Source organism: Apis mellifera, linkage group LG10, assembly GCF_003254395.2.
Source record: "Apis mellifera strain DH4 linkage group LG10, Amel_HAv3.1, whole genome shotgun sequence".
Lineage (NCBI taxonomy): Eukaryota > Metazoa > Arthropoda > Insecta > Hymenoptera > Apidae > Apis > Apis mellifera.
In genome coordinates this window covers 5,874,211-5,893,079 of record NC_037647.1, presented here as the reverse complement: position 1 = coordinate 5,893,079, position 18,869 = coordinate 5,874,211, and the positions used below count along the sequence as shown (strand labels likewise).

Below are 18,869 nucleotides of genomic sequence, written 5' to 3'. Positions count from 1 at the left end.
TGTGCAGATACTATGGAGTCAAATTTACAAAACTTCTAATTCTCTCATATCAGGTATTTTTCTTTCCTTTTTTAGTATATATATTTCATACACTTTTAAAATTCATTTTCTTCTATTGTGTAGCAGTATCTGAAATGCTTTGCCGCCATGTAGCATGGAAAGGAATCTTCAAGATTTTAACCCTTGTTTTAGGCAATGCAGTCAATAAAAGTTTTTGGAGTTGGGGTAATGGTAATATATCCACTTGAGGATTTGTTAAATTTGGTTGTTGTTTGTCATCACCTTAAAAATAATAAAAAAGATATAAAATTGGATTAGATTAGATTAAATTAAGATTAATTGGAAAATATATTTAAATTTTTTATATATAATATATATAAAAATATGTTAATTTCTAAAATACTTTTTTGATTGTCATTTTTACCTTTTTGATTGTCATTTTCATCCTCAACATCTTCAATTAATTTTAGACAAGGTACCGGTTTTAAAACAGGTATTGAATCACCAGTAACTTGTTTACTCATTAGATTACATTGATCAACAAATAATTCAGTAACTCTTAATAACTCAAGTGTGACGCCCCATACGAAATGCGTCAAATTATTTGATAATTCAGTAACACCTCCAAGCACCATATTATTAGATGTTGCTGATTGAGATATGTATGTTGGTATAATTAATAACCTTTTAATATTTTTACAGTTTGCAAGACATTTATCAAAACCATTCTTAACATCAAAATTAACTAATTCCATTTGACTCAAGTTTTGCAATTTAGATACACCATCCAAAATATCAAATGTACAACATGAGCCTTGACCTTTTTCAAGTCTAAGGCGTTCTAATTTTTGTAACTTTATTAAAACTGTGGTACCAAATTTATCTGGAAAATCTGAACATTCACCCAATTCTAATGTTTCCAAATTCACTAAAGCTTGTAATATATCAATTCTTTTCTTCCCAAGTTCCTTAACTGATGTTAAACTCTAAAAAACAAATTTAAATATTAAAAAAAAGCATTCGGGAATTAAAATTAAAAATGAATCTAAATAAAAATTATATTTACTAATTGTGTTAGTTGCGTTAATTCTTGTAATGGTGTAAGATCTTCTTGCAGAGACATCCCACTAATTGCTTTAAGCCTTAATTCTTGACAACGTTTAAGATTTCCAACTGATTCTAAATTTAAGGAGTCACATTTTATTGACATTGCACTCAAGACTTCTAATTGAGGGCAACTACTAATAACTTCTTCAACAACCATCACAGGACATTTACATAATTCTAATTTGACAAGGCTAGTTACGCGTGGTATTACTATTAAAAACTTTTTCCAAATGCTATCAGATTCGCCTGCTACAAGCATTTTTCGGAGATCTAAATGTTGAGTACCACGCCTCTGCAATGTGTCTGCTAAACCATCCCAATCTGTTACTTGACTATTTTTCATTCGTACAGTCTTCCACAAAGAAGGATGTGCAGCTAAATCTCGCCACATTTTACATACTCTTGCAGCTCGAAGTAATTCTTGAACCTTAAGGTATTGAAAAATACGCAACAATGCATGATAACCAGCACAAACTGAATCCATAAAATGTTGCTGAGGTTCTATATCTTGTCGATTTTGTTTCCTTCTGAAAGCATTAAAATTAAAATTTTTAGATGATTTCTTTTAAAAATATTAGCCTGCATAATAAGGGTATCATTTTTTTTATGTATGATGTTGGTTATAATTAAAAAAAAAATGAATAATTTTTAATACTAAAATTTTTATTTGATATTGATGAAAGAATAGTATAATTTTTAAAGAGGCTTTTTAAGGACCAATGAAATTTATAATAATGATGCCAACAATTTCATGTTATATCAAATAAAAAATATAAGTAAAAGCCTCTGAAAAAAATTTCAAAGATCGAAATTATTATTTTATAATAGAATGAAGGTATAATAACAAAAAAACAAACATAAATAGGAGATGGAAATAATGAGGAACAAGGAATTTCGGATATTTTTGGGAAAACGCACTAAGAGTTTTTTGTGTTTCAGCTCGCACATGTCTTTATATCTGTAAATATAAAAAGTAAAAATGAATTAGATTTTTCCACTGAAGCACTTATCAGTAGCTGTATTTGCAATTGTAGTATGAATGTAAATAATATGATACCCAATTTTCTATATATATTTTGGAAAAAATTTTTAATTAAAAAAAAAAAAAATTTTACTTTGATACTACAATTACACAATACCTGCAAGAACCAACGTGATTGTTTTGTTGATTTTTCACACGTCTCAAGAATTCGGCCGCATTTCTAAGAAGCTAAGGCAGTGTGCTTCGATCACAAGATAAAATCAAATTCATTTTTCACCCCGAATTTTTATATTTCCAAATATAATATATCAGTATATATTGCATTTACAATACTTATCTAAATTTTTATAATATTTATCTAAATTTTGTATGATAAAAAAATATGTAGCTATATTATTCTATCTTAATTAACATTTTATAAAATTATTTTGTAGAAACAGTTTTTTACGAAATTTATAAGTAAAATTAAATATTATTTTATACGTATACATATATCATACAAAATTAATTATGCAAAAAACGTATATCTTGTAAATACAATATGTACAAAGCAACTGCCAAAACCTCAAAAGAGAGTTGCCTTAACTTATTTGGAGAAAATATTTTAAAAAAGGGAAAAAAAAAAAAGAAATATGCATGTGTGTTTGAGAAACAAACACTTACTTGCTACTTATTTTAATAGTACCCAAATTATTTGTCAAAGAATGCCGTGTATCTATTGTAAGTAGCTCATTATTTGTATTAATTGCATTTGGATTATTTATCATGCTCTCTCTTTCAGGTACTTTACAATTTTCCAATTTTTTAGATTCTAATGCAAGATCTGTCATATTGCTCAAATTATTTTGTGATTTACTTGCAATCAATATATCAGTTCTATCATTATTATTGCACGTTTCTTCAATTTCTCCCATTATAGAACAAGGTGGAACTTCTGTATGCAACATATCTTTTGTCTTATCTTTATCAATTGATTTATCAAAAGTATCTTTTCCTAGAAATTTTGTTGCTAAAGAAGTACGTGATGCAGACATAGAATTGTCAACAGCATTTGATATATCTGTAAGTGTACCATCATGCAGTACAGGTGGTTTATCACCTATTTTGTCGGGTTTTACTGTTATAGCCGGCTGAACAGCCATAGCATTATTTTTTGGTACAACAATATATCTCTTGCCTCCCATTAAAGCAATATTTTGAGCTGGTCTTGGTAAAATTCCATCATGACTTTGTAAGAATTCATTTTCTGTTTGAGCAAACCAACTGCTTTCTTTATTATCTAAATTTAAAGAAGAATGTGGTGTTCCAGAGGATGTTTTAATTATTTTAGTAGTATTTCGCGATTGTGAATCTGTATTATCAGATTTTGGAATTCGTTGAAGTTTTGGAGGACTTAAATTTACTTGATGTTTTGATTTTGCACTTTGTGCGCCTAACATACTAATTGGTATCAATGGTGGAGGTGTCAAAGATGGATTCGTTTGAGATTGATGAGATTTGTTAGTATCCTGCTGACAATTCTACAACAAAATTAATATCATTTATTTAATATATAATTATTATTTAATAATTTTAGGTAATTTCTACTTAAAATATTTAAAAAATGTATTATTATAATTTAAAAAATTAGATTTAAAAATTTATTATATTTATTATAACAAAAAAACAATATTTAAATAAAAGATTTTAAAATTATTTAATTAATTAAACAAATTATACTGTTTATATACAACTATAAAAGAATATTATTATAAACACTAATTTATTAATATGAAAACATAATTAAAACATGTTTAAGAAAAAATATCTTTTATTATAAGAAAACCTACCTTACAAACATAATCATCACTTCCTGCAAATTCCATACCACCAACACATTCAGGATGATATAAACAGAGACACACACGACATTGTAAGCTTGGTATCAATCCCATACTTGTTGAGCATCTTATACTGCATGGTTCTTGAACTTTGGGCCTGTAAGATGTGCGTTGATTGGGGAAAGGGATTAAGGAATAAAACATAAAATTTAAATAAAGGATTTAAGGATCAAAAGGACAAAGGAAGATACAATTATGTAAAATATAGAAGGAAAAGTTTAAACTATTTCAAAATAAAATTTCGAACTCTGTAATTATATATTTGGTATGCAACATGCATTTTAATATTATGAAAATAAAATGTGCTCTAATGTACTTCTTAGTTTATAATGCAAAATGTAAAGTTTTATTTTTTATCATATTTATTAAATAAATTTATATTATAATTTAAATATTTACAAGAATATTTAGAGAATATGAAATTTAAAGCAAATAAATATATTAATTATGAAATAATAATTAATATATAATTATAATAGAACAATTGTAAAAAATTTTAAATTATTTAATTATTTCATTAATTATAATTAACTTTTTATATATTTTTGTACATCGTACATTATATATTTAACATGTAAAGATTCTAAAAATTTTTTTTATAAGAAAGTTCTAATAATGCACATGCTGTAAATATTTCATTGGACCTTTTTAAAGCACATTAAATATTATTGTTATAATAATTATAGTAATTAAGCAATTAAGGATACCCTTGAATATTGCAAATTAATCAAATTAAACGCTATAATAAGAATAATTAAAAAATTAGGTACTTACGTTAATAATCTTTTAGGTTTGGGAGGTGGTGGTTTTTCTACTGAAGGAAGCTGACTTCTTCTTGTACTTGTAGTTCTTTGAGGTGGAAGTATCTCTCTTTCTTGAGAAGGTGATTTTATATCTGCTATGCATATTTAAACAAAAACTTTCATAAAAATAATTTCTAAAAAGTTAATAATTTTTAATTTTTTTAAATTTATATTTTACTTTTATTGAATTTGATTTCCTTATTGATATAAATTATTAAATTAAAATAATAACAAAATTAAAGAAAAATATTAATGTATTGTCAAAATAGAAACTGATAGATATTTGATGAAAATAAAGAACTTTGCTATTATTCAGTACCATATAGAATAGACTATGAAAATTTTTTTAAAAAATTTTTTTAAAATATTCGAAAAATTAAACAGAACTATAAATAAATTAATTTTAAATTAAAAATTAATTGACAATTATTCTTTTTATTGAATGGGATTTACTCTTTCACTGCAAACTGCATACATCTTCAATTGCCAGCAGCATCAATAGTATTATTTCGACATCAAACAATGCTGCTGGATAGAATAATTTATGATCTTGTTATATTATCAGAACTTATTATATAAATTTTAAAATTTAAGACAAAATATTAGATATAAAAATATTTTAAATTAAAATAATGGAAAAAGCATTTTTTACTTGATGAATAAATCAATTTCATTAATTTTCAATAAATTAATATTACTATTTAACAAATAAAACTTTATGTTAACATTAATGCATACTTATATGTGGAGTTTTCTTTGCAGGCACTTTCACTTTAAATCCTACTGACATAGATTTTGGTGATTTAGCAGGAGTTTTTGTAGGCACTGGAGCAGGTTCTTCTATAATAGCTCTCCTTCCAGGTGTACCTTTCTTATATCCTACACCTCTTCTTGGTGGAGTTACTCCAGATCCCTATATTCAAATTACAATTAATATTCTACAAAATTTTAATAAACATAATAAACATTAAAAAATCAAGTTGCATACTCTTATTCTTTTCGCATCTCTAATAATTTCCTTTTCAGGATCATCAAGACCAATTGGTTCTTTGAAGAAAGTAAAATTATCAATAGTTAATTCTTTTGTATTAACTAAAAAAAAAAAAAAAACAGATTATATTATTACATTATTTAAATTCTATTTCTACTAATACATAAACTCAACTTACGAAATTCTGCAACTTCTCTAAAACTTCTAACTTTTTTACCCTTTGGTGTATAATAATAAATATCAGCCATTCTTTTAAGACTAGAATCAGTACTTGCTCTAAATACCAATTCTCGTTTCCAACCATATTTAAAAGGTTCTTTGAATGCTGGATTTGACATATCAACAGCTATTTTTTGTTTTCCAGTACTTCCTGGACTAGTTCCACGCAATAAACGAGTACCTTTAGATTTTATTGAAGTTGCTGGACTACTTATAATTGATGAATTTGTTGATTTAAGTGAAGCTTCATCTGTTTTTTGTACTTCTAATTCAGACTCTATTGTATTTGGTATTCCAATTGAATCCGTTTCAGATTTATCAGATTCTTTTTCTTTCTTTATTTTATTTATATCTAATATATGTTCTGTGTCATGCATTCTATTATCATCTGAATCATCATCATCTTTCTTGATATTAAAACTTTTCCTCATGCTATATTCATATAAACGTTTTACTAATTGAGTTTCAGCTACTTCAGCTTCAGCTATAATAAATTATATAAATGTTTATTTCCTAAATATTTTTATTATAAATTTTTTATATTTTAATACATATCTATATAATTTAGATAAAATATTTTTATAAATTAATATATTAATATGTATTTGTATCATCATACATCATTATAATAAAATTATATCAAAAATACAATGTCACATTATATAAATATTAATAACATTTTTAATCTTACAAATAATTATTTAATATTAAAAATATTTAATAAACAAAAATGTGTAATTAAAATTTAAAATGAATTCATTAAAATTTACTTATCATTACTTATTTTTAAATATTATATTTAAATTATTACTTTATTAAAAAATAGATATGCACAAAAATAATTTATGTAAACATAACAATCTTTCAGTTGTATAATATGACATTTAATGATAAACATGTAGTTTACATTTTTAATAAAATATAATAATAATCTTTAATACCAATTAATTTTTTTAAGACATGACTTGCTGGTTCCATTTCATTGTTCTCTTGTAGATCAAATCCATTGAATCCCATAGAATCCTCTGAGCTATCATCTGGCTCTGATAGTTTCCGTTTGCGTCCTTTTATATTTAATATTGTATCACTTTCAATTATACTACTTGAATTATAAAGCTTTTTTCTAGCATTAAATTCCGTACCCTTTTTCAGCGAACTTTTAATATCGCCGTTCACCTCTTGCCCATCCATTATTGTGGCTGTTTCTACTTTAATTATCTCTCGTAGATCCGGCATATTATCTGTTTCTAGGTTAGGATTCTCGTGCGCCCGATCGGCATTCCCGCCATTCACATTGGTACCATCCATTGTATGGTCCTTTCAGGACCGAATACCGATTTTACGTATTTCAATGACCAATGCGTAAGGAACGTTGATTTCGTGTTATTTGTCACTTCATAAAAGACTCCATGAAACGTTTCTATACATAAGCAATCATACTACAGTCCCCTCGCGTCTGGGTACCGCAATCCCGCGCTCATCTGTCTGCGAATGCGCATAACATACGCGCAGATACCACTACGCGCTATTTACACAACTGCCAAGATTTCTTTTGATATGAATTCAAGCAGTTCCTCATTACACTATCACATCACACTCATATTCTGAAACGATTAAAAAAACTGTATTATAACAAAAATTACTTAATTTTCATAAATGTAGTTTGAACTCTACAACTGAAAAATGACAAAGTCCTCGGACAGACACGAAGCGTCCGTAAAACACACAACCGGAAATGGCCGAAAAAAATATGCTAAAGACGCATTTCCAATGTTCATAATTTTCAACGCAAATATTAATGTATAATTTTGATTTATTGGTAAATAACATTATTTTGCTGAAAATTATGATATAAATTTGTCCAAATAATGAAATATTTCAACATTTATATTAAATTTAATATTTTATATACATAAAAATAATTTATGAATTATTCAATACTTTATACTTTATATTTAATTTAATATTAATAAATGATCTATTCAATGTTTGCATTATGTATATATATGTATTTCATTTATATGTATCTATATGAAAATATAACTTTTTAATATTTATTTAATTTTAAAACATATCTATGTAACTTACTTGAACTATGACCAAATTACATATTATTTCTTACAAGAATATATAGACACATACAAATACGATTCCATACTATCGCAAAATAAAGAAGATAGGAAGATTTATAGCGCACAGTGAAAACATTTTTGGAATTGACAGTTTTCTATCATTCATCTTATTTTTTTTTAATTGTCAACAAATAAAAAACTTATTTAACAATGATATCAATTTAAGGAAAATTTATATCTTCCGCAATTTTATATACAAGGTAAATATTAAATTGTATTTTTCTATTTTATAAGCGATTAAAATATGATGCATTCTAATTTTTTTTAAATCTATTTATTTATTTATTTTTAATAATCAAATTTTCTAAATAAGAAGATAAATATTTTAAATTTTATTATATATTTTATTTATTTATCATTATTAATATATTAAAATTTATTATTAATTAAAATAAATAAGATTAAAATATAAGATAAGATAATAAAAATAAAATAAATTTATAAAATTTATAAATATATAATATTTCGATTAAATTTTCTATATTTTTATTTTTTGTATAATTATTAAAAATATTCAAAGTACATATATAAAAATCAATAAACATTAAATATAGATTATTATTTAAATATAGTTATATTTATAATAAAATATGTTTATCCATTAAATTATATGATTTCATATAATATTTTTAATTATTTATCTTAATTAAATCTTTAATAAATTATCATAATAATTTAAAAGAACAATATTTTAACAATTTATTATATAATATATTTTTAATTTTATTTATTTAATACTATGATATTATATATAAAATCAATGTTTATTATAATTTAGAAACAAACACATCCTTCAAATGGAGCGTGTTTTGAAAGCTGTACCAGCGGATTTAAGAGTAAAAATGGAGGCACTTGTGCATGATTTAACTTTGGCATTAGAAGAAAGCAACAATAGTGCAAATATGAGACGCAGATGGGGTATTAGAAGAAGAGCCCGTTCCACGGGCAATATTCGTAAGTGTAAAATAATAAAAATATAAGGAAACATAATTTTTTTTGTAAAATTATTTAAATATTTTATATGTTAATATGTTATATAAATGTTTGTGAAATGAAGGTTAAAATGGATTCTAATCACATTTCTATGAAATTAGTTCCAGTCTACTTCTACAAGGCAGACAGAGGATTGTTATCAAGATTGTGTTTATAGAAACCATATTTCATTACTCAAAGAAGTCAAATTTTATAAATCTTTGAAAAGTAATTTTTAACACTTGAAAAATAATCAAAGAATTTGAAAAATAATCTTCAAATAATTACTTTTTATTTCAGCATCACTTCACATGAATAAACAATCGGATGACAGTTCATCTTCCATTTGTGATATCCATATTCCAAAAAATAACACTGCCTCCAAATATCAGTCTGATAGTGATGATACCAACCAAACAAAAAGATTTGCACGATTTTCTAATTCAAACAATGCTAGCAACATTGAAAGTGATTCAGTTAATGAAAATTTTGTACCTAGAATAAATCCACGACGTAAACGAAAATTTAAAAGAATGGCTATTGATTCTGATTCTAATCCATCAACTTCTCAGACTGTTGCACTGTCAGCAACACTTGCAAATAAAAAAAGAATTTTACGAAGTGATTGTAAAAATAGATATGGAACAATATGGTAATGTATATTATGATAAAATATATATACAAATATATATATAAAAATTATGCAATAATAAAAAATCGAATTTTTTGTTGTTATAGGTGTGGAAAACGTAAGAGGTCTTGTAGAGAACGATCAACAGATTGTGATATGAGATCATTAAAACCAAATAGAAATACAAAATCAAAAAATCGTATCAAGATACAAACTGAAGATGGTATTGATTGTTCAAGAATATCCAGTTCAAGTATTTCATCTAGTGACTCAGAAACTGGTCTTATGACAAATGATGAAGATCGAGAAGGTAATTAATTATTTTATATTGTAAATAATGAATATTATAATTATTTAATTTTTTTCACTTAGGAGATGATGAGCAATCAGATTGGATTGGAGAACCAAGTTGGTGGGATGATGGCGAAAGTACTAATGAAGATAAAGTTAATACTGATTCATCATTTCAAATGATGATACATGGAAATTTTGAACATACAACAGTTGAAACAAGAAAAAGTTATAGAAAAAGAATTCAAAGAATTCGAGAAGGTCTCAGTGGAAGAGAAATCCGCGCTGGTCGTCGACATGTTGATAATAAACCTGGATATTCAATTATTACATCAGCAAATGAAAAAGTTTCTAGATTCTTACAAGATCCTACTCAAAATGAACTTAGATTACATCCTATGCGACAAGCTGAAAGAGAAAAACTTCGCAGGCTTGCAAATTTATATAGTTTAAGTTTAAAAGGAGATTTAGGTTGTCCGATTTTATATAAAACTCGACATACTACACAAGCTATTTGTGTAGATCAAGTATCATTTAATCGATTTTCTGGTTATAAAAGGCTAAGAAGAACTCCACCAAATTCACCTAACTCAGAATTAATAATGCATAATCAGGAACATCAAATTTCTAATACAGGTTTTGGTTCACAAATTATAAATCCTATATCAAATTTAGATTCATTGCAAACATTACCACAATTTTCTCATTTTAAATGGGATTCAAATAGCATGGATATTGAAATTCATGGAAAACCAAAATTACATGATTTTGATCATTCAAAATCAAGTTAAATTAAACAGTTGTTTGTTAATTTGTTTTTTGAAATAAATTATTTGTGTATATTCATATGGTATACTTTTATGTATGTCTTTTTATCAAAATAAGTATTTTATATTTTATAGTATTTAAAAAATTACAAACATTCAATGTAAATTTTTTTACATAATTCTCATCTGTGATTAAGATATATAAATATTATATAAATATATAAGATTATATACATTTCTTTAAAAAATTATTAATTTAGAAATAATTAATATATTTATTAATCTATTAATCATTTCATGTCTAATATTTTTCAAAGTATATATTTACATTAAAATTTAATTAAAAAATTACATATAATTTATACATATACTTTACTAATTTAAAATATTATACTTTATCTTGTAAATTTTTAATCTTTTTAATTTTTCTCCAATTTTAATAATATTATTCATAAAATAATTAATAAGCAAAGGTAAAATATGTAAAAATAAAATGTTAAAAATATTTAATTTATATATTTTTATTAATACAATATTCAAGACTCTTTACTATCTAATTTTTTTTGAGCTGCAAGTATATTTTCATTAGCAAGCATTTGAAATTCTTCAAACCTTTGTGATATTCTTTGATTCATTTTCAAATATTTTTCCATACAGTTTAGAGCACAAGTTTCTTCTTTTGCTTTGACATCTCGTGTAGTAAATTCATTTATACAGTCAAGAAAACATGTTTCTATTAATTTATTATAAGATGCCACGAAATCTCGAACCTGAAGTATTATAAATTTTCTAATAAAATTTAAATTTCTATTGTTTATAAGTTATTTTCATATAATAAAATTTAAAATTTCTTTATTTTCACATTAATGAATATTAATACATTTTTCGTTAATTTAAATAAATTTTATATAAATCTTTTCTATCAAAAAACCATAGATACATACAGATTTAATTTGTTCTGGATCCACATTTGTAGGAACTTGCATAGCCATTGTAATGATATATTTTTTGCTAAAATATATTTACATAAATAATTATAGATATATTTCAATGAACTAAAGAAATTATCATATCATTTAAGGTTAGATTATTATAGATTATGTATTATAATTTGAGATTATTTTAATAAAACACGTGCAAGTTGGATCATGCACATTGCAATATATATAAAATATTAAATTAATTGTTTAACCTTCGTAAGTTTTTTAAAATTTTTGATAGGCTACAAAGATGTTTGATCCTAAAACCATCAGATCCAAAACTTTAGATTATCTTAAAGTTATATGTTCCAAAATTCGTCGTTGCTAATTTTAATTTTTCGGAACACATTATAAAAAAAATCTTTTTATGAAATCTTTAAAATATATAAATTAATAGAAATATTTAAAAATATAATTAGAAAAATAAAATTTTAAGAATTAATAAAATTTAATACATGCAAACTATATAAATTAGGAATGATAAATTATTCAATATTTATTAAAATTGACTATTCAATATTTGTATAAAATTAAGTATCAATATAAGAAAGATCATAATTAATATAATATAAAAAAATAATAAAAAAAATATGAGGATAGTAATTATAATACAAATTTATAAACAATTAATGAAATATAACGAATTCATATAAAATTATCATGAAGAATTTATCAATTGGATTGCACAAAAGACAAAACTATAGTAGAAAAACGAGCAGATGTTTCATGTTAGCAGTTAACTATGGTATTCAGTCAAAGTAAGTTGGATCTTTGTTTTGAATGTATCGTGGTCTTTTATTTAAGAGGTAAGATGATGGTTATATTTTTTTTATATTATTTGTGTGATATAAATTAAGAATTTCTAAATATTATATTATATATTCTTTATTAAAATAATTATAATTTAAATATGCTTATTAATATAAAAAAAATAGAACATAAAAATGTACATTAAATATATACATGTATTAAACTTATATGTTATAATTTTATATTATATCGACATCAAAATTCGATAATATTGACAAGAAAAAAAAATATTGAATATAGTATTTAATATTTATATATTTTAGTATTTATAAAATAATAAATATATAATAAATTAGTAAATTATTTAATAAATAATAATTGCTTTATTAAATGTTTTTAGTAAAATTTAGTAAAAATTTTTTTACTTATAATATTGATATATCATTATACTTGACTTAAATTATATAAAATTTGATATAAAACATATTTTTTTTTATAAATATTTTTTCAATTAATTTTCTTTACAATTTATTGTATTATGCAAGTACATGCTATTTATTATTAATATAATAACGGTATAAAAACAGATGACAAACAGGTGTTCATAAAAGCAATAAAATGCTTAAATATATAAATTACATTACATTACGTAAATCTACTTCAACATTTAGAACGTATATCAAGCGAAATTGACAGGATTGACATTTTCAATTTTGCACATCATAATTATAATAACATTTGTTCTATTCCAAATTTTAGTTAAATTTTACAAAAGTATAAAATGTTACCCACAAAATTCTTTTCTTTTTTATTAATTGTAAATTATAATGTTTTATTAACTTTATTATTATTTTGTTTCTTTACTCTTTTAACCACGATGTTATATCCATCACAAATTAGTCGGTAAAATTATAAATAAGTAAGTAAAATATAATTTTTATTATTATTTTATTGTAATATTATTTCAATAATCAAATTTGAAATTACTATATGCTATCATAAGAAAATTGTTATCGTAGAGAACATTGCTTTCTATAGATGGCGCAACGTTTCAATTTTTCGTATTCATTTAATTTATTTATTTTTATCTATACATGATTAATAGTTTATAAACTAATATATTATAATAATTATATTATTTCAGAAAATTGAATAAAAGTAAATAAAGATTCGATTACCATAAAATTCTCTAAGATGTCACATGATAATCGAAATGTTTCTTCTATCGGTAAAACATTGAATTCTCTAACCGATAAAAAATTTTGTCCGATTAAATCACATTTATATTCATCTACGAAAATGCCTAAAAAAAATAAAGTATTATCTAAAAAAGGAAAATGGATAAATAATTCTACAAAATATCAACGTGCAATAAATATTCCTCTACAAAATGAAATTATGAAAGTAAAAAAAATTGAATGTAAAGACTATATGGAATCCATCGATAATAAAAGTTATGATGATATGAATGATGACAATCCAGTTATTATGTTGCGCAAAGAAATACAAGATTGGAGAATTAATGAAATATTAACATCTAGAACTGAAGAAAGACTTACAGGAACTCCAAGCGAACAACATAGTTGCAGTTATGGTATATTATTTTACTATAAAATATTTATAAAATATTTTTATATCTATAAAATATTTTTAGTATTTATGATTAATAATTATTATTATTATATTTGTAGTTGCTTCCGGAGAAACAACAAAAAGACAACAAAGTCCGAATAACATTTCTAAGATCTCTACAATGTGTGTTGATTTTCCAGCAGTCACGTGAGTAATGACTTTTTATACATTCTTTATGCAGCTTGTACATTATTAATATAGTATTGCTAAAATGTAATTCTGAATCGAAAAAATCAATATAGTGAAATGATAATTTAGAACATATATTGCATAAATTGCATATTTCTTTTTTTTTTTTTCTAATTTTTTTAACACATGAATCAGTGTTAAAAAGCACAAAATATTTGTATTCTGTTATGTGTTATGTGTTTAAATATAAATTATCATATAAGTTTTATATATGATTATAATAAGTGATAATAATATAATAAAGGTAAGTAAGAGAAAAATTTATATTTGTGAAAAGAAATTTTTCGAAAGTATTCTGATAATGTTTCGGGATAATAGATATAAGATTTGTATTTTTCAATGTTTGATAAAACGTGACCAAACTGATTGCTATGCGTTGAAGAATCAAGAAATAAGCTCGAGTATGTCTTACGTAAGTAACTGTAAATGAAGAACGATGGGAGAAACACGATTGTGTATCTTCACGATGCATATGTACACGTGAGAAAGACTACGTCATTCTGGAATTTTCGAAAGTTTCTTCTAACCGGTTTCTGATTATACATGCAGTAAGACCTGTTTAGTACTCCTCGGTACTTGTATCAAGTTGAACTCTATATCTTTTAATGTAATTATGTTATTTACTTTTTTTATATAGACAAATATATATAGTGACGTACTATGAATGAAATTATAGTGAAATTATAGTAAGAAATTATTATGCAATTCTATAATTAGCTGTGATTCATTTAATCATTTTTTAAAAATTTATTCATATACATAATTTATCATAGTTGATGATTAAATACATAGAGAGTTAAAAATCAACGAAACATAATTTTGCTAACGAAAAAATATTTTTTTAGTGTTGATGTCATTTCAATTTTCGCGCGCTTTTAGTGGAGTCGTCAAAGTAAACGGTCAATGTGCACAACAACGAAGTAGTTATTGAGAGGCCGTTGTAGTTCTTTAGTAGTACCGTCACGAATGAAAAATGATAATGAGTATAGTGCTGTAGGTTAGTGAGAACAATAGCCACTTACGCTAATCAACGGAGATACATGCCGTGCGCGTTCGGTAGTAAAAATATTTTCGGTGATAATTCGTGCCACGAATAAAAAACATCGAGACATTGCCGAATTTGTCCTCGACCATGAAGTCGTTCTTTCGTCGTGACTGAATTTTCGATCTTTAAGCATACGTATACTCTTGTCATTTTACTGATGCCAGGCTCGTGCATATCGAGAAGGTTTTATTTGTCGAGTCACGAGTTCCGAGGACATTTGTCTTGAATACTCTCGAATGCATCATGTCGCGTTAATAATGGAAACGAAAAATAAAATCATACGAATATTCAAGGTCTGCAAGGAAACGAGACTTCAAGTGCAGCTAGCTCATCCGGATAATGATGTAGGTTAGGTTCCCAGCGGTATACATCGCAAAAATCAACATTCTTCGTAAAGCCAGGGTTCGCAAAAAACGTAAACCGGTTTGCCTCGTAAATGGCACACGAACGTGCGAACGGGAGACAGACGCGATGAAAAAGAACGAGTGAGAGTAAAAGAGACATAAAGAAAAGAAATCTTTCAATCGTGATTTATGGTAAAATGATATTTCAATATATATATATTTCGTTATATATAGTAACTTTATAACTCATAGTAATTTTCGATAGTAATATTTTCTTATTGAATTACAATTTTAAAATGATTTTTAAGTTTAAGTTAGTTATTTTTCATCATAATGAACTTATGCTAAATTCATTATTTTACCATATAGTCAATTCATCATATAATCTCAACAGTAATAGACTGATACATTCCTGATTCGTCAGCCATGTTTTTTATGTAACGTTACGCGCAACACTATGTGTGACGTCAGCTTATATTCTCAATGTTGTCAGTTAGCATCGGCAGACATGAAATTCTTGTAGAGAAAGCATGATTGAGCATAGTCCCAGATACACAATAATTATGCAAGGTCACTGTCCTAAGAAACAAAAAAAAAAAAAAATTCTGCATTTCGTTGAATATGAATATGAAGATAGTCTTATTATTGATTCACAACAAGTTATTACGATTAAAGTCACGAGAAAACATTATGATGTATTAATTAATTCAAGATATACGGTTTTTTTTACGTAACATTGACAAATGACGTCAGAATATATAATAGGTTTGTTAATCAACATCATCGATACGGAAATCTTATAGAGCAAAATTCAATATGTGACGAAAAAAAAACTATTAACATTACACGACACAAATATAAGAATTAACAGAAATTTTTATATTATATTGTAAAATTATTTTTTTCATTTTGTTTTTTTCTATCTATTTTCCTATTAAAAAAATCTTTAATAGAAATATTTTCAAATTTTGGTTAGATTTTTTATTTCTATAGAATGCATATTACGCTGCTAGTACGATATGTAGAGTAAAGCAGCACGTTTTTTACGTAACGCTACGCGTAACGCTGAGGCGTGACGTCAGCATACTCGGCGTCGCGCCAGCCACCAACGACGATGAACGCCGGACGCGGAATTCTTGTGAAGAAAGCACCGCCGAGAGAAGCCGAGTGTAGCCGAACGGAACGACATGGCATAGTTGCACAAGGTGGCAACGCTGCAAGCGTCTGCTAGGTTCAAGGGTACGAAGTGGAGGTTGCTCGCTTGTCCCATCGCTCGACACGACCAGGAGCTTGTCCTGAGAAACAGTTGGGCGCATGTCCGTTTTCATCCAACGGGAAACTTCTCGAAAGATGCGCGCAAAAAATTCATACGTCATTTACTATATAGTTTATATTCGAAGAAATTCCTCTTTCAACTGAAATGTGAAGGAAGTTAAATGCTCTTAGCGTCTGACATATACGTCATGGTAGCGACTATTCGTCGGGAATTTAAAAGTGACTCGGCTATTCAGAAACATCATCTTCTCAATTTATTCTTGTCTGCTTTAAATTCCCGTTTTCCTGTTTTTAAAACGTGGTTAGGTTTTTAACCTTATAAATTTTATAAAGTATTTGATATTTTTATATATATATATATATATTATATATTATATATAATTTTATATTACATATTGTAGTATATATATATTGAAAATTAATCAACTATGAATCAAAAACAAAATGTTGCTATATCTTTTATGATATAGTAAAAAATATTGATTACAATATAAAATAAAAATGAGAGAATTAATATAAAAAGTTTTCAAAGACAAAAACATAAAATAAAAATACATACATTGTATGTAAAATTATTTGCATTATTTATTTATATACATTGTATGTAAAATAGAATACACAATGAAAAAAATAAAGAAAATTTATGTATAAAAAAAATATTTTATAAATTATATATAAAATAATATAGAAAAAGATATTTATCATAGTAATAAATAAAAAATAAAAATAATATTTGAGAAATAATTTATAAAAATATATTTTCAAATTAAACTTGTGTTATGAATCAATAGAATGAATAATTAATAATATGTGAAATAGAAATGAATTTTAGAAATGAATATCAACAAATAATATATAAGACATTTCAATTAATTCGCCAATAATTTATTTAATTACAATTTTCAAATTACTTTTGAAATATACATATAAATTGTATATATCATAATTAAGTTTTTTAGTTAAAATCATTAAATAACCATACAAGAAGATCGCGGTTAGTAACGAGGCTATTTTATCGCGCAATAGCTGTGATCTTCTTCGAGGCATAGAATCCGCTGGCAAGGATCCCAGCAATGAATAAAAACAGAAAGTAGAGAGTCATCGAGTCGACTGCGTCCTGCTGCTGGTTGACCTCGGCCCTGGCGTCGAGATCGACGGGAAACGGATTTACAACTCTGACACTCGTATTTCGCGCTGATACATACATATATGTTCTTTTAGTGGGACTCATAGAAGCAGAGTCATTGTTATGTCTGTCATAAAAATGAGAGCAAAAGAGACGGTGAGACGGTGTCGAATTGAATTCAATTTATGTGTAATATATTTTTGGATAACAATTATGATTAAGAGATGGAAAAAGCAGAATAAATATTTAATATTAAAATATTCTAACCATATTAATTAATACTAATTTTAATTTGTTTATTTCATAATTATTAGTTCAATTTGATAATATAATTTATGAATATATATTTTAGAACTTACAATTAAAAGGAAAAAAGTTTTAATCCTTTTAATGTTATGTGACTTCATTTACTATATACTATCAATCAATAATAATAATTACAATTTTTTATTAATATAAACATAAATAATATCAATAAGAGCATAATAATTTTTTATAAGTTAAGTATTTAAGATCATTCTTTATAATTTGATAATTAGGTCAAAAGAATTTTAAAAATATTATTTGAATTTTTAATAATCATTTATAGGAAGATTAATTATTCATTCTTTGCATTTTTATTTTAAATTCCATTTTATCAAAGTTAACTAAAGAAATAATTATTCAAAACAATTCAATAAAACAGTATTTAAAAATGATATTTCTCAATCTTTGAACATTTGATTTAACAAATAATTTTATAAAAAAAATAAT

At 24.9% G+C, this 18,869-nt stretch overlaps 4 protein-coding genes across 8 annotated transcripts in view; 2 read left to right on the top strand and 2 right to left on the bottom strand.

Annotated features, from left to right (window-relative positions):
• Nucleotides 1–39: 39 nt before the first annotated feature.
• On the bottom strand, nucleotides 40–7,731 carry LOC412607. Of its 3 annotated transcripts, XM_396062.7 has the most exons (11): nucleotides 7,125–7,730; nucleotides 6,924–7,046; nucleotides 5,942–6,466; nucleotides 5,761–5,864; nucleotides 5,511–5,685; nucleotides 4,744–4,867; nucleotides 3,919–4,066; nucleotides 2,753–3,609; nucleotides 1,067–1,634; nucleotides 425–986; nucleotides 40–282 (listed from the first exon to the last, which is right to left on the bottom strand). In XM_396062.7, the coding sequence occupies exons 1-11, from the start codon at nucleotides 7,288–7,290 to the stop codon at nucleotides 113–115; spliced, it is 3,522 nt and encodes a 1,173-aa protein (XP_396062.4). In that variant the 5' UTR covers nucleotides 7,291–7,730; the 3' UTR covers nucleotides 40–112. The 3 variants fall into 3 exon arrangements, with proteins under 3 accessions (XP_396062.4, XP_006562936.2, XP_006562935.2); XM_006562873.3 differs by having other exon boundaries at nucleotides 4,744–4,864; nucleotides 6,924–7,731; XM_006562872.3 differs by having other exon boundaries at nucleotides 6,924–7,730.
• Nucleotides 7,732–8,107: 376 nt separating this feature from the next.
• On the top strand, nucleotides 8,108–10,863 carry LOC725193 (G patch domain-containing protein 2-like). Of its 2 annotated transcripts, XM_026443313.1 has the most exons (6): nucleotides 8,109–8,314; nucleotides 8,893–9,068; nucleotides 9,209–9,314; nucleotides 9,387–9,738; nucleotides 9,825–10,027; nucleotides 10,090–10,863. In XM_026443313.1, the coding sequence occupies exons 4-6, from the start codon at nucleotides 9,398–9,400 to the stop codon at nucleotides 10,797–10,799; spliced, it is 1,254 nt and encodes a 417-aa protein (XP_026299098.1). In that variant the 5' UTR covers nucleotides 8,109–8,314; nucleotides 8,893–9,068; nucleotides 9,209–9,314; nucleotides 9,387–9,397; the 3' UTR covers nucleotides 10,800–10,863. The 2 variants fall into 2 exon arrangements, with proteins under 2 accessions (XP_026299097.1, XP_026299098.1); XM_026443312.1 differs by lacking the exon at nucleotides 9,209–9,314 and having other exon boundaries at nucleotides 8,108–8,314.
• Nucleotides 10,864–11,266: 403 nt separating this feature from the next.
• On the bottom strand, nucleotides 11,267–12,083 carry LOC725240 (mitochondrial import inner membrane translocase subunit Tim9). Of its 2 annotated transcripts, XM_006562881.3 has the most exons (3): nucleotides 11,968–12,083; nucleotides 11,720–11,786; nucleotides 11,267–11,545 (listed from the first exon to the last, which is right to left on the bottom strand). In XM_006562881.3, exons 2-3 carry the CDS (start codon nucleotides 11,765–11,767, stop codon nucleotides 11,312–11,314), a joined length of 282 nt encoding a protein of 93 aa, XP_006562944.1. In that variant the 5' UTR covers nucleotides 11,768–11,786; nucleotides 11,968–12,083; the 3' UTR covers nucleotides 11,267–11,311. The 2 variants fall into 2 exon arrangements, with proteins under 2 accessions (XP_006562944.1, XP_001121113.1); XM_001121113.5 differs by having other exon boundaries at nucleotides 11,720–12,043.
• Nucleotides 12,084–12,458: 375 nt separating this feature from the next.
• LOC100576223 (myb-like protein X) overlaps nucleotides 12,459–18,869 on the top strand; it is a 62,864-nt gene continuing 56,453 nt past the window's right edge. Inside the window, exons 1-3 of the mRNA XM_026443395.1 lie at nucleotides 12,459–12,561; nucleotides 13,650–14,099; nucleotides 14,197–14,284. Coding sequence (XP_026299180.1) covers nucleotides 13,700–14,099; nucleotides 14,197–14,284 — 488 coding nt within the window. The 5' untranslated portion in view covers nucleotides 12,459–12,561; nucleotides 13,650–13,699. The remainder of the gene's footprint in view (nucleotides 12,562–13,649; nucleotides 14,100–14,196; nucleotides 14,285–18,869) is intronic.